Genomic DNA, 15,691 nt, shown 5'->3' with positions numbered 1-15,691 from the left:
CCCCATCACGTGGTACACTGTAGAGGACTAAGTTCTAGGAGCATGTTTGATTGGTATACTGAGGTTGCCACACCTTGCCACTTCATAAGTTAGGTAAGTTTGACTAAGTTAGCCATCTGTTTGGTTTGCAACCACGGTTGTAGAAAGATCCTTTTCATGCAATCTAGGCCTCGCGTGTCATTGGCTCGGAAATGTGCGGCAAAATTGACTCAAGTGTGGCGCCAATTTTGATCACCTAACCATAGGCATGTATGACAAAAAAAACTTGGGGGCATTTAGAGGTGCCTATCAAAAAGATACATCGAAGGCTTCAGGATCAGGGTTTCATTGGCCAAAGAAGACCCATGTTTGGTTTGCAGAGATTTTTTTCAATGCAATCTAGACCTCACGTCATTGGCATGTCCTACCCGAAGCCTTAAAAATGAACAATAATAAAGATCAGTACACACTTGACCATGTCACTGATCGCTCTATATATGTCAGAAAACCTTCCTTGGTACGATATACGCACAAACACTACAAATTGTGTCGAACTTTCTAAGAACGATGTGAGCCACAATTCGATTATATAGAACAAAGTCCTGGAACTTTTATGCGTGGGCTGACCGTTCAGCTCCAAGCATCCCAGTACAACAAAAAAGGAGTCAAATATAGCAGAAGTAGCTCTCACCAACAACCATGAATTGGACGATTGGTGCAACGGCATGTCTGACATCAACGTGAGGCGTAGAAGATTCAGAGATGCCGATAACGGTGCCCCAAAGGTGTTGGGAGTTTCAAAGGACTATGTGCAACACATTGGCTCTAATTTCCTTCTGCGGTAGGCTCAGTCAGTCAAGAAGAAATGGGCAAATGGGCAACCAGTCTAGTGTGAAATCATGAAAGAACTCAGGAAATTAAGTGGCTCACTTTCTAGCAAGAAAATTCAGTATGCCTCAGTCTGAACTGTGAAACTAGGAAATTAGCACTGCCCAGTAGTCGTTTATCTCGTTCCAAATGCGCGTTATCTTTTTTTTTTTGGAAACAGACAAGTGCAGATGATCTGAAGTTGTAAACCAAATGGCAAGGAGTCAAGCAAGATTGCCACGGTAACATGAAACAAACAACATTGCTACAGAACTTGCAGACGCCCGGACCTGATAGAGCAAAGTGCTAACAGACATAGAAGCAGGATTTTAGAGAGAAATGACCTGACAGTGAGAGTGAAGTGGTAACAGACATAAAGGCAGAAAAAACTGAGAGAAACGCTACTGCATAATAAAGAGATGCGCGGGGGGAGGGGGAGTGAACCACAAAACTTGCTGGAATAGGTGAGATACGCACATCATGTGGTTGCCTCGGATTTCAAATTCTCAAGAGCTCCCCCCATTCCTAAATATATGATTGAACTACCAAAACGTCATATATTTGGGAACAGAGGGAGTAGATTGTACGAACTTCCAACGGAATAAAAGGGAATCACAACAATTTGAAGTGGTGTTAGCCTTCTTTGTGGTTGATGAGACTTGGAACCATGGTTTACTAGCACAAAGTAAACACTAATGTCCATTATCCAACTAGTTGGTCTAAAATTTACATGATTCCTCCATACAATAAGAAAACAATCTATTATTTTCGATGCTGCTACCCTCGGCTGTATGACGACCCCTTGGATGCTACCGGTCTTCTCTTCTGTTGAGTCCTAAATGTTGACCCAGATTTTACGAATCTCCTGCCTGCGCTGTTATTCCTAGGACGTTCTTCAAATGCATTTTCAGATTTTCCAAACCTTGGATTGTTTCTTGCATACTCTTCCCTGTTTCTAGCAACTTCTTCCCTCTTTTTCATCTTGCTGGAGCTAGGCCTATATAGAATAACCGAGCGGCCGATTTGGTCAACAGCGATGGATCCGGTTGACTCCTCAAGTTGTCGTATCACATCAGGTAGTTCTCCAGGGCAATTCCCATGAATTTTTAGCTGTTGTTGAATGGAACCATGGTGAACAACATAATAACCGAGGAATGAGACTGAAGAAAAGGGACACTAAAACACAAAAAGGGATTAAGATGCACCAAACCATACAGTTCCATTGATGCTGTTCCACACGCACACGAAATGGATAGAAGGAACATTTTTGTGCAAGCTATCCCAAGTATTAGACTTGGATACAAGGACACAGCTACCCAATTCCAGCATATGCATGACTCCCAACTTGGCTAGGTTAGAATACAGACTCTAGAGATATCCAAAGTAAGCTAATTACTTTGAGGACAAACATGCAGATTGATTTATCAATCATATTGAATCCTAAAGGTTAGACTGCTTATTATAACACAAAGTTCCTGAAAGATAGGCTTGCGTTAAATTTGTCCTGTAAGGATGATTAGATGTTTTGATAAATAAGAAAGGAATTGTGTTGTCCTATATATGACTGGTAGGATTGATAATAGACTGAATCCTCTGCATGCAAACAAAATCAGTATTCAGTCAAACAGAATATAGGTTGGTTATTCACAAATTCACCCAGTCCAACCAACTAAAATAACAAAGTTAATAGTTAATGATAGTTGGCCACACCATTTCAACCTGCAATCTATTATTCATCTCGATGACCTAAGACTGGCAATAATCCTATATTTGGACTGGTCTACCTAGTTACCAAGAGTTGCCACCAGGGCATGCATGCTGGGCACAATCTTGAAGACCATAATCAAACCATTTTCTGTTATAACGATGTTTCTTCTTTCCCACAAACTTGCCTTGGACTAGCTCTCTTCTTCTAGACTACCAGCATCTACCTTCTAACCTATCATTTTAAAATGCTACAAATACCTATCTGGTTGCGGAGCTAAAATCATTTCCAAAGGAGGAAGGCTGGTTCTACTTTCATCAGCACTTGACTCTCTTGCTATTTACTATATGTTGATTTTCTCTCTCCGGGAGAAAGTGATCGAGGCTATTGACGCTATTAGACGTACCTTTTTCTGGGCTGCTGATGGCACATGCACTGGTGCTAAATGTTTAATTGCCTGGAAAAATGTTTGCAAACCTAAAACAAATTGGTGGTTTATGCATCAAAAATCTTCATATCCAAAATAATTGCCTTATGAATTTTTCCTACAAAATCCTTTCCAATGAGGTTCTTCCTTGGGTCACTTGGTACCACTCCCAACACCCAAACTCCATGACCGTCCCCCGGGCACATTCTTCCTTCAACAACAACAACAAAGCCTTTAGTCCCAAACAAGTTGGGATAGGCTAGAGGTGAAACCCATAAAGATCTCGCAACCAACTCATGACTCTGGCACATGGATAGCAAGCTTCCACGCACCCCTGTCCATAACTAGTTCTTTGGTGATACTCCAATCCTTCAGGTCTCTCTTAACGGACTCCTCCCATGTCAAATTCGGTCTACCCCAACCTCTCTTGACATTCTCTGCACGCTTTAGCCGTCCGCTATGCACTGGAGCTTCTGGAGGCCTACGCTGAATATGCCCAAACAATCTCAAAGGATGTTGGACAAGCTTCTCTTCAATTGGCGCAACCCCAACTCTATCTCGTATATCATCATTCCGGACTCGATCCTTCCTCGTGTGGCCACACATCCATCTCAACATACGCATCTCCGCCACACCTAACTGTTGAACATGTCGCCTTTTAGTCGGCCAAAACTCAGCGCCATACAACATTGCAGGTCAAACCGCTGTCCTGTAGAACTTGCCTTTTAGCTTTTGTGGCACTCTCTTATCACAAAGAATGCCAGAAGCTTGGTGCCACTTCATCCATCCAGCTTTGATTCGATGGGGCACAATCTTCCTTCCTCAATAAAATTATAAACACACAATTCCCCTCCAAAACATCTCCTGCCTTTTTCTTAAGGTCACCGCAAGCCCACCTGAACATTTTGTCATTTTCATTAGCTGATCATGAGGCGAAACATCAGCAATACAAGGGTTCGCAAGCCCATGCCAGAGGAAGGCAGGGGGGTTGACCGTACAGGCAGAAAAACTACAGAAAAGCAGCGAAGTTTTGAACCCAGGATTCAAGGATCGATTTGCAGATGGGACGCGAGCATCCCAGCGCCACAACTTGACATCCGCAGCGATGTTGCGAGCAACCACAGCAGGGGGCATGCGCTGGTCACAAAATACCTTGGCATTCTGGCTATTCCAGAACATCTCCTTTGGCATCACAAACAGCGGCTCCACTACATTCTTTTGGCATGACACCTGGCTACTGCACCAACCAATCGACGAAGCCTTCCCGAACCTATACACCCACTCCTTACTTACGCACTGACGTTTTGGTCTCCGTGATCTTGAAACTCGGATTACAATCTAAACTGCGGAATCACCTTACCTTTGTGGTGTCAAACAAGCTAGAAGTTTTGTTGCTTCTGATGCAGGATTTCAAGTTCAACGAAGAGCCAGATCAACACTATCTCAACCACAGCCATGGCTTCTCCTCCAATAATGCATAAGACCTAACCTTGCATGAGGACAGCGAAGTTGACTACGCCGATCTCATTTAGAGCGGCAGGGCTCCTAATAAGGTGAAAATCTTCGGATGGCTCCTATTCTGCGGCTGTCTAAACACCAAGGAAAACATGTTCCGCAAAAAAAAATCTCCCCCAAACAACTGCTGCTTGCAGTGCGGCCACTACTCCAAAGACTCCACTCACCTCTTCATCGACCGTCCGAAGTCCATGCAGATTTGGGAACAACCGGGAATCGCTCCAGGACCTTCAAACCAGGACCTCTGGAATGCCAGGCCACCCAGATGGCTGCATCTGGCCAGAGGTGCTCCTCTCCATTCTATGGAAGATTTGGGACTAAAGGAGTGCATAGGAACATAGATGGTTCTAGCTGACTTTATTTTATGGACTCATTAGTTCTAGGCTTCTAGCTGATATGAACCTGGACATGTAGCTGCTGTCACAGGTGTGCTATCTACAAGGACTGCATTGATCTCCTTGGTGATTTTGGGAAAGTCATCTTTGAGCATTGTCCGTGAGGAGCCAATGCAGTGGCTCATGAGCTAGCTAGGTTTGCGTCGACTCATCCGCCAGATGTGTGACTGGAGAATCCCCCTAGTTTTACTGTGCCTTTCCTCATGGATCATGTAACTATGGTTTATGATTAATAAAGCTGCCATGATGGCGTTCCCTCAAAAAACATGCAGGTCATCAAAGAGAGGTGGTGCGAGAACTATCCAATGGAGAGGAGTTGGTTTTAAGGATCGCTGCTGCTCTTCATACATTTCCTTGTGAAATTCAACATGAACATAAAGCGAAGGCAGTTCTGGGCACACATTCAATCCGAAAACAAGGTTATGAACTGGACTAAGGACATTGGTTCATATGCACCTGATAACGAACGAACCCCTATTTATTATGAGTCTATGACATTAATCCCCATTTCCCGGCGAATACATTAGTAGTAGCATGCTAGTTGTTTGACATATACTGAAATCGCAATTTCCTAGCAGGCAACACTAATCGTAAAGGAGAGAGGGGAGGCACCTTGAGGAGCTCGTTGGACTCGAGGTTATCCGTGAAGGCGGTGACGAGGTTGGGCGTGACGCCGCCCTTCCCCACCTGCTGCGACTTGAGCTTCTTGCCGAGGCCGTGCGCGTACGAGGCGAGCTCCTTCCGTTCCTTCGCGTCGAGCTTCGGCAGCGGCAGCCGCGGGAGCACGAAGGAAGGGGGCGCCTCCTCCTGCTGCTCCTCCGTCGCTTCGAACTCCTCTTCGTCCGCCGCGGCCACCGCCTCGGACACGGCCGCTACGACGAGGCCGTGGCCGCTGGTGAGGAGGGAGCAGAGAGGGCGGTGGGGGGCGGAGAGGCGGAGGCGAGCGGACGGGACGGGACGGGAAGGGAGGGACCGGAGGTGGGAGGAGAGGCGGGCGAGAGGGAGGCGGAGGAGGGCGACCGCCGCCGCCACGCTCGTCATGGTGTTCGACGGAATGCCGAGGAGGCGACGAACTCGGGAGGGGATAAGCAGGGGGACTGCAAGGCCGCAACTGCAGAGGCAGAGAGCGAGAGGGAGGAGATAAGCAATTAATCAGAACTCCTGGCCCGGGCCCCACCTGCCATAGTCTGATAGAAGTTCGGTGCCGTTCAAACGAGAACACTACACTCATTTCCCGCTGTTTGTTGTCAACAGGCTAACAGTTCTAGGTTGCCATACAAACACTACGATCTGAGATACACAGCGAATTTCTAGAGAATTTCATACGGAACTGTTAGATTCCCGTTGGATTCAGTTATTTATCTATAAAAAAGCAGGGTGAAAGCCTATTTCGATAATTCCCATTGGATTTGGAAAAGAATCTCCAGATCGATAATGGTCTGGGTTTTCTGATTGTTTATAAAAAGCCTTTGGTGCTTTGAAACATTGATGGATTCCTCCTTGACATATATATATACTTTGGGTTCCCGCAAAAAAAATCTGGAAAAAATGGTCAAGCCAGTGTCATATTTGAGGGGAGGATGAAGATGAACAACAGTGCACACAGCTAGCCATGAGGCACCAACAAGGCATCCAACAGGCACACGTCTTGACAGAAAGAACATATATAGCTCCCGCAAAAAAAAAGAACATATATATAACAAAAGGAATTTCCACGAGCTCTTCACCGATCAACGTCTTTGGAGACGAAACAACATCATAATGCACATTGTACAACGCCAGGGACATGTATGGCTCGATGAACTTCTAGAAGACCTGGGCGACTTTGCTCGCCAGTACACGGTCCCGTTTTTCGATGAACTCGGAAGGGAACCAGCCAGCTTTCCCCCTGCACTCACCTTCAGCCCACCCATTGTTTGACACCTGATTAAGGAGGGTATCAGCACAAGCTTAGAATAGTTGAATTTGACTGCAACAAGGACGAGGCACTAAGAAAATTCAGCAAGTGGCAAGCATTCGAGCTGCTGGCAGCAGAGTTGCTGCCACCAGCGAAGGGCCTGGTAGCAGAGGGTTGCACATGGGATTAATATTAGAAACATGTTAAAGGTTTAGAGAAGGAAGCACCTTCCGAACAACTACGTAGTCGCCAGTTGACAGATTGAGCTCAGTTTCACTCTCAGCTCGGTATGACTGGATTGCCTGACAAAAAAATGGGCATGTATAGCAATTAAAAAGAAAATCCCAACAAATAAAACAAATTAGTATTCGTAGGCTAGTTGCATTATGATGAAAGTAATAATTGGTTACCTCAGCCAGGAAGTGCTCCACTGTCTCCACCAATTCTGCAACTGTTGGAGTCCTCATGAATATGCCGTTAACTTCTTCATATGCGGGTGGCGGCGGCATAGAATTCTCAATGACAGGAGGAGGTGCTCCTTCAATTCTTTGTCGCTCAGATACCATCTGCAAATAAATAGTTCTGAATCATGATAACAAAACAAATATATTTCTTGACGATGTACAAGTTTGTTTGTTATGTAGGTGTGATTAGAACGCCTATACAAAGAATCAGTACCTCTCTTTCAAGTTGATCTAGAATCTGAAGGACCCTTTGGTGGTAACTTCTCTCAGATTCAACCTTCAGTCAAGCCATCAAGTGTCATTTGAAGCAATAGTAGAGCTTACGGTAAACGGGGAAATGATCAAGTGATTCAACCAAACAAAGATTAAATATACCATCGCGATAAGTCGTTGTAATGTCAGCCTTTGTTGTTGGGCTTCAACAGCAGTCATTGCTGCAACAGCTTCTTTGCCTAGAGTCCCCATATTTGATTTTAACTCTTGCAGCTTCGACTCAGCAGCCTCTAACCTTGAAATCATATCACCATTTCCAGATGTCTCTCTTAATTTCATTTGGCGCTTTGAAACTTCAATGGCCTGCACAACCCATGGATACCTCGCTAAGTCTCTTGTAGCAACAAGAAAAAGAATGTGGTATAACATGATAGAGTGATGTTCAAATGAATAGTGGGAAGAAACTAATAGGAAGCGTAGATGGCCAAGAAACAGCTCAAAAGTCCATTTATGGGGAAGTGGTGTACTGATGTGTATTTTCATTTACACGGCAACTTCGCATGGCAAATCAAATAAATAAAAATTATGTGCGAGAACAATTGCAACTCCCTACACAAACGCTCAATTAAGTCAAGCATCTCACCTATTTCGTCTGCTCCTTATGTACCCAAGAAATGCAGGTGAACTGAAAGTAAACTGGTCTACTTTTAGATATCAGATTTTAGCACAAAATAAACAGAACATGAGATGCTGATCTGTTTAAATGGCTGAATGACTTCTATTGTTGCTTTACATGAAACATAAAAACAGTGACTTGCATGGGGCAGTGCTCCACATTGTTTTCCTCGTAAAACAACTGTGGACTTAGTGAAATAGATATGCCATTTTTTCAGCAAAGAAAATTTCAAATCATCTGACATTATGTTGAGATATTACTGGTTTACAAGGTACATCTTCTGAGTAATAGCATAATTTCTCTATGTCATGTTATTGTATATATATTTCAAATTGTCAACAGTAACTTGGAAATGAATGTTTCTAAAGCCATTGGAGACAAGAGATAAATGTAAGCATATCGGAATATGATATTTCATAGTGAAGTAACCTGTGCTTCAGCTTCTTGACGCATTCTGTCATATCTTTGGGCAAGGTGACGAGCATCTTCCAAAGGAGCTCCCATCACCATGGCTCTCAGTGGCTCTGCCACCTGAAAATATTGATCATTAGTCACAAATATGCAGGTTGGGTAATATAAACAAACAAGGTTGGAAGGATGTTATGAGTAGTAAAATGCATAGCAGAATAAGGTAGTTATTTCTTATTAGCCTGCGCATGGTAATGGATAATTAAGTCTTAATAACAGTTTTTACAGATGTGAGATTTTCCACGAACAAAAAGAAAAGCATCAAGACATAATATCACCAACATAGAACACAGGTCAAAAAGAAAACTATAGTCCCACTCTATTTTCCCACTTTTCTATCTTCTATTTAGCATTTTCCTATTTTAGAAGGAAAAATAAGATGTTGGGAGGAAGGTTCTGAAACTAACAGCTCCGCTCGAGGTCTATATTCGGTGGGAAGCTCAGTTTCATAAACAACAGAAAAGCTAGGGGGACACCATTTAGGAATTAGGACAGACCCAGTGCTATAAGCTCCCACACCAGGTGGGGTCTGGAGAACGATTATATATCGGCCAGTTAATCAGCATCTCAGTCAGTTAATCGCTACTCGGTGAGTCGCCGAATAGCCAATTGACTGATTTATCGGCCGATTAACTGGAAAAATCGCCCATTTATCCCTACTCGGCACCCGAACAATATGGTACCAGTTACCGATATCCTGAACATTGAGCCTTACACTTGCACAGTGCAATGAAGAGAGGCAGCGTCGAACCCAGGACCTCTAGGCACAAGTGGGGAGTATTTCACCACTGCGCCAGCCACCAGGCCACTGACAAATTACACTAGCATATATTTCTTAATTACTACCCTATCAGTACAGTACGTAACGGAAAAAAAGTGAAGATGACAGTGTTTTTGTTCCCACACAACTTAAATATAACCACTGAAATGATGACAAGTGGTGACGAAAATCAGATCATCAGCCGGCTGGCAATTGCCACTAGTCGTGTCTACTGAAATAAAAATAGAACCAATATGTAACGCATAGTAACGAACTTTACATTGCAGGTACATAATTCCCCTATGTTTTTATAGGTTATTACTGGGCTGAAACCAAAAAGGGACAGTACCTGGGTGCCAAACGCTTTCAGCAGGTTTGCCCGTTCCTTCTCCATCAGGGATCGCGCCTTCGCAAAACTCAACGCTGCCCTCGACAATGTACTCCCACTGGTACAGGTATTCTCAACACCATACTTCTTGCCATCCTCACATAACTTATTGCCTGTGAAACCATAACTCGGATTACGCGCCAAATTCAGAATCGACCATGCACTGCAGCAAGAACATTACCTAGTTCGACTTGCTTCGAGCCTGTGACGATGTAGCCCTCGACCCCACGAACTATATCCCTTTGGAAGTGCTGCAATGTAAGTGAAAAAATGACCAAACCGTAAGCAAAAAATAGGAGGGGCGAAGCATTACGAACTGGGAGGAAACAGTTGTTGTTGGTCTTACCTTGGCGGCGCGCGTGGAGATGTAGAGCTTCTCGAGCTTCGAGTGCTGCTGCGCCTCGCCCTCGTCCGCGAACACGCTGTCTGCGTACCCGCCCCCGAACTGCTTCAGCACGGCCTGCGACAGACACGGGAGCGGCCGTTCAGGACCTAGCGGCAGAAGACGAGATCTCGAGGGGGTCCTCGTGCGACATCCGAAGGGGCAAACTGACACGAATCCTGAGCGGGCGGTGCCGCGGTGCTCACCTGCTGCTGCCGGGCGACCTGCTCTCGGAGCTTGGATGCCTGCTTCCGGATGGCCTCCATTGGCCTCCGCCGCCGCTGCTGGCCCCCTGTACGACGAGGAGGTCGTCACCGAGGTCGGGAGAGGCGTTTGGTGTGGAGGAATGGAGACGGAGGGGGATCCGGTCCGGTCGGTGGAATGGGAGGAGAGATCTGAATCGGAGGAAGGTTTTTTTTTAGTCCAAACATACTTGCTTTATTCAACTAAAATGTTCATAGGGATACAACGGCCTCTTTGGTTTGGAGGAATTTCATAAGAATTCTAGAGGATAGGATTCTTATAAGATTTTTTTCTTTAAAACCCTTTGGTTTATAGGAATGGATTCATATTCCTACATAGGATTGCTTCCTATCCTTCACATTTCATGGGAAAATAAAAATGAGCTTAGACTCAATGGAAAAATTCCTTTGGTGTCAACCAAATGACATCTCGTTTCCTATTCCTACTCATAGGATTTGAGATACATGACATCTCATTTCCTACAAAATTCCTATTCCTACGATAATCATATCCTATGAACCAAAAGAGGCCAAGAGCCACACATGGCGTCCTAAACCGAGTCCAAAAACATGTTTGGCGAGGCTATGAGCCTCTTGATTAGTCTCACGACCCTCAAAGATGAAGGTACATTGTTTCCCTAAAAAAAAGATGAAGGTACATTGCTGAAATTGCGCCGAAGTAGGCGTAATTTCCTTCACGCTGCTAGCATACATCCCTTCACAGCCCTGGCCAATGTCTCGAACCACTCCCTGGCAATCAGAAGCTATGACAATATGCGTTAATGCAAGATCTTGAGTCAGCGCAAGCGCCTCTCTGCAAGCAAGAGCTTTGAGAGTTGTCGGGTCTGTAACTCCATGGCACCTGATGGCCGACGAACCCATGAAGATGCCTTCTGAATTCCTGCAGATGGCACTATACGCTCCTTCATTACCCGATCTGGCAACAGCCCCATCAACTCTGATCTTGGCCAGCCCGCTCGGCGGTGCAATCCACTTGCGTTTTTGTCGAGGAGCCATAGGAGTATACACCGGTGGTGGTTTCTTCAGTTTGCACTCTTCGAGTCCATGCAAATACTTCATAATGAAACCATGGGTTGCTTGTGGGCTCTGAAAGATACTTTCATGGAGCGCTTTTCGCCGGGAATGCCATATGGCCCATAAACTGATCAGAACCTGATTAAATTCTTGGGATGGAAGAACTTCCATTAGTTCAAAAACCCACCTTTTAGCATCTGGTTGTCTGATATTGTTGACTGCTTCCACAAGGTCAGGGCTTTGGAGAGCCCATACACATCTTGTTAGCTCAGTGGTTATGCCTTTAAGCTAGGTGTAGGATCGATTTCTCACTGAACGAACCGTCGATGTCGACTAGGTTATGGACGCACGGATAAGGCTGATAATCCAGGTGTAAGGACATATTTATCCCTAAGTGTTTTGGTGATTGATGACAACGCATTTGCGGACTAATCGTGTGCCATGAGTATTCCAGACACTTCTTTGCTAGGCACAAGACGATTGGGTGCCCCTCGAAGACTGACGAAGACGGCGTCTTTTCTACGTTTCTTTTTGGTGGATTTGAGTCGTAGGAAAGCCGTACTATTAAGAGGGGGTTCACGTTGGAAAGGTTTGGGTGGAATCATCACGTACACGTCTCCTTTTATCCCCTCCTTCTTCCTTGGAGCTTCCTCCATTTTCCTGCCTCCTGTGACTGGCTGCTATTGTGGTTGCGGTCGTACTGCTCCTGGATCAACGGTAGTACCGTAGGCATCCACAGTAGTACCGCGCGGTGGCGCGGTAGTACCGCTGGTGCCCACAGTAGTACCGCTCCCCTGGAGCCGCACTACCGCTGCCCACCAGGCTAGTGCCGCCCCTTTGCGGTAGTAGGAGCGGATGTAATTTTTTACATCCGCACCTGCCGCGGTAGTACCGCTTTCGCCATGCGGTAGTACCGCGCTATGCGGTCAGGCAGTAGTACCGCCCCTCGGCAGTACTACTATGTCGGATTTTTGCTACTTCCGTTTTTTTGCGGAAGTAGGCACGGAAGTTTCCCTTCCCCCTGGCTGGGACTTTTGCCTTGCGGTAGTATCGCATGGGGGACGCGGTAGTACCGCGCGTGCGGAAGTACCGCCCCCAACTTTTGTGCGTATGTTTCTGTGCTGGGGTCACGGTAGTACCGTGGGTCGGTACGGTAGTACCGCACAGCCGTGCGGTAGTACCGCTTGGTTGCAAGCAGTAGTATCGCGCAGCCTTGCGGTAGTACCGCTGGCCAGGCGCGGTAGTACCGCTGGCCGCGGGCTGGTTGGTGGGTAACGATTGGATCTTTTCCACACTATATAAGAGGGTCTCCTTCTTCCCCGTTGACTTACCTCTTCCACCATTAAAGCTCCATTATTGCTCCAAGCTCCATTTTCGCCCGATCTCACTTCCTAGCCAACCAAACTTGTTGATTTGCTCGGGAGTGGTTGAGAAGGCCCCGATCTACACTTCCACCAAGAGATATTTGATTCCCCCTACTAATCCCTTGCGGATCTTGTTACTCTTGGGTGTTTGAGCATCCTAGATGGTCGAGGTCACCGCAAAGCCATAGTCCATTGTGGTGAAGCTTCATGGTGTCATTGGGAGCCTCCAATTGAGTTGTGGAGATTGCCCCAACCTCGTTTGTAAAGGTTCGGTCGCCGCCTCCAAGGGCACCAATAGTGGAATCATGGCATCTCGCATTGTGTGAGGGCGTGAGGAGATTACGGTGGCCCTAATGGCTTCTTGGGGAGCATTGTGCCTCCACACCGCTCCAACGGAGACGTACTTCCTCTCAAAGGGAAGGAACTTCGGCAACACATCCTCGTCTCCACCGTCTCCACTCTTGGTTATCTCATGCCTTTACTTGTGTAGCTTATTTGTTTCATATATCTTGCTTGCTTGTGTTCCTATTCGTGTTGCATCATATAGGTTGCTCATCTAGTTGCATATCTAGACAACCTACTTTGATGCAAAGTTTAAATTGCTAAAGAAAAGCTAAAAAATTGTTAGTTGCCTATTCACCCTCCCCCCCTCTAGTCAGCCATATCGATTTTTTCAATTGGTATCAGAGCCTCGTCTTTTTATTAAGGACTTTACCGTCCAAAGAGTATGGTTGATACCGTAGACGGTGCAGAGGAACACTCCAGTGTGAATCCTATCTCGTCTACGGGCGATGGGGGAACCTCGATCTCTCGTGAGGAGTTCAATGTGGCCTTGGAGACATTGAAAACCTCCATGACGACCGAAGTTGAGAGCATGTTTACTAAATTTCTTGAGGGGCTTAAACTATCCACCACACCGTTGAAAGTGGGTGATCCCGCCAACAAGGTGATGGATGTTATCCCCGACAAGTGGGAAGCTAGTAGTGAAATGGCTCCTTCTTCTAGTGGTAAGAATGGCACCGGCATCTTTGCCCATGTGGAACCACCACTTGTTTATGGTGGACCGATTTCTTCCACTCATTTGAATCATGCCGGTCCTCCTCCTAAGATTGTGAAAAATGAGGACTTTGATTCTTGGGTTTACCGCTTTAAACGCCATTTAAATCATGTGAACACTAACCTTTGGAGAATCATTGAAGAAGGTTTTTATCTGCATGATCCAAGCAACTTCACTCCTCGAGAAGCCGCGGATAATCAATTCAATGAGAATGCTCTCTTCATCATTCAAGATGCAATTCCACCCGAAGACCTACCTCATCTTCGTCCCTTTGCCTTGGCCAAAGATGCATGGCGTTGTGTTGTCTCTCTCTACCGGGGAAGTGCAAGCATTCAACGCTCCAATTATGAAGTGGTACAAGATGAGGCCGATGAGTTTGCAATGAAAGAAGATGAAGAACCTCGTGAGCTTTATCGGAGAGTAACCAAACTCGCGGTCTCACTACGAGATCACGGGAGCAAGGACACGGATGACAATTGGATCAAGCGCAAATTCCTCAAGGCAATGATGCCCTATCACAAGGCCATGTCCTCTGTCATTCGTCAAAGACCGGACTTCCACACTTTGACCTCAAGCGAAGTGTTGGATGAGTTTGTGGCCATGAACATTTTGGACAAGACCACCGATAATGCGGTGCTCCGTTCTCAACGGGCAAAGAAGCCTAACCTAGCATTGAAGGCCAAGCTCACCGTGGAAGAAGAAGAAGAGGAAGAAAAGGAGAGCAACCCCGAAGATATGAAGTATGCATATCATGAACACATGGCACTTGCTTCAAGGCAATTTTGGAGCAAGAAAAACTCGAGGCCAAACTTTAGCAAAAGCAACTCGAGTGGCACAAGGGGCAAGCAACGTGTAAGGACTTGCTACAATTGCGGTAACGTGAGTCATTTCGTTGCGGAATGCCCATATGAGAAGAGGGAAGACAATGGTGGCAAGCTCATCCGAAAGGACAAGGCCAAGTCGTTCCCCAACAAGAACAACTTCACCAAGAAGACTCCTCCCAAGGCTTTGGTTGTGCAAGAAGAGTACAATGAGGATGATGACGATGATGAAGATGGTGAGTCGGTTGCCATGGCCTCCGTTGCCATTGCAACAATGTCACGGGTGTCTCTCTTCGACTCACCCAATGAGAGCATCACCGCCAAGTGCCTCATGGCTAAAGCCACCAACAAGGTAACCTCCAACATCAAAATTACCATCATTAATCATCCTTCCCCGACGGATAGCATTAATGAACTTGAGGGAGCTAATGTGGAGGCTAACGAGTTTGAGGACTTTATGGGCAAACTCAAGGGAAAATCCAAGAAGCACTTTGTTGCTCTCTTGGAACAACTTGGTGAAGCCAATGACATGATCGAGGCTCACAAAGACACCATCTCTAAGATGGAAGGGCATAGTCGTGACTATGCCGATGAGATTTCGGATCTTTCCAATGCTCTTGAGGAAGAGCGTGGTCTTCGTTTGGCTCTTGAGGAGTCACACAACGTTGATCATGCTAAGTTAAAGAAAGATTATGATCATGTCCTCATTGTTTCTCGTGTGCTAAATTCCAAGAAGGCCAAACTCGGGGTTGATCTTGCTAGACTCAAAGAGGAGTTTCATATACTTGACAAGGCCCACAAGGCCTTGAAGGGTATTCATGCTAGTCTCAAGGAGTCTCATGATCAACTCCAAGTGAAGCTAACTAAGGAGAAAGCAACTTTTTCTCATATGGTTTTAATTGATAATGCAAATGCTACTAACCCGTGTTGTGAGCATATACATCTTGTTGATGAAAATGCGAAGTTGAAGGGGCAACTTGAGAGAGGTCTTGCGACTTGCATATAAGGCAAGAAGAACCTCAACGATCTCTTGATC

The 15,691-nt window shown here is 45.8% G+C and overlaps 2 protein-coding genes across 2 annotated transcripts; both read right to left on the bottom strand.

The window, feature by feature from the left end:
* Positions 1 to 1,445: 1,445 nt before the first annotated feature.
* On the bottom strand, positions 1,446 to 6,016 carry LOC123048542 (uncharacterized). Its single transcript, XM_044471627.1, has 2 exons — positions 5,501 to 6,016; positions 1,446 to 1,956 (listed from the first exon to the last, which is right to left on the bottom strand). The coding sequence occupies exons 1-2, from the start codon at positions 5,927 to 5,929 to the stop codon at positions 1,624 to 1,626; spliced, it is 762 nt and encodes a 253-aa protein (XP_044327562.1). The 5' UTR covers positions 5,930 to 6,016; the 3' UTR covers positions 1,446 to 1,623.
* Positions 6,017 to 6,379: 363 nt separating this feature from the next.
* LOC123048531 (SH3 domain-containing protein 2) lies at positions 6,380 to 10,562 on the bottom strand. The gene is made up of 10 exons (XM_044471617.1): positions 10,343 to 10,562; positions 10,101 to 10,214; positions 9,936 to 10,005; positions 9,716 to 9,867; positions 8,568 to 8,669; positions 7,625 to 7,825; positions 7,464 to 7,526; positions 7,196 to 7,351; positions 7,013 to 7,087; positions 6,380 to 6,811 (listed from the first exon to the last, which is right to left on the bottom strand). The coding sequence occupies exons 1-10, from the start codon at positions 10,400 to 10,402 to the stop codon at positions 6,695 to 6,697; spliced, it is 1,110 nt and encodes a 369-aa protein (XP_044327552.1). The 5' UTR covers positions 10,403 to 10,562; the 3' UTR covers positions 6,380 to 6,694.
* Positions 10,563 to 15,691: the final 5,129 nt, after the last annotated feature.

Source organism: Triticum aestivum, chromosome 1A (genome assembly GCF_018294505.1).
Source record: "Triticum aestivum cultivar Chinese Spring chromosome 1A, IWGSC CS RefSeq v2.1, whole genome shotgun sequence".
Classification (NCBI taxonomy): domain Eukaryota; kingdom Viridiplantae; phylum Streptophyta; class Magnoliopsida; order Poales; family Poaceae; genus Triticum; species Triticum aestivum.
Note: the sequence above shows the minus strand (reverse complement) of the source record. Positions and strands in the feature narration are given on the sequence as shown.

Coding starts and splice junctions, on each gene's coding strand:
- LOC123048542 (XM_044471627.1), bottom strand. CDS start 5,929: ATGACGAGCGTGGCGGCGGCGGTCGCCCTCCTCCGCCTCCCTCTCGCC. Junction 1,957..5,500: donor AGTCCAACGAGCTCCTCAAG/GTGCCTCCCCTC, acceptor ATTCAACAACAG/CTAAAAATTCATGGGAATTG.
- LOC123048531 (XM_044471617.1), bottom strand. CDS start 10,402: ATGGAGGCCATCCGGAAGCAGGCATCCAAGCTCCGAGAGCAGGTCGCC. Junction 9,868..9,935: donor CTCGAAGCAAGTCGAACTAG/GTAATGTTCTTG, acceptor ATGGTTTCACAG/GCAATAAGTTATGTGAGGAT. Junction 7,352..7,463: donor TAGATCAACTTGAAAGAGAG/GTACTGATTCTT, acceptor ATTTATTTGCAG/ATGGTATCTGAGCGACAAAG.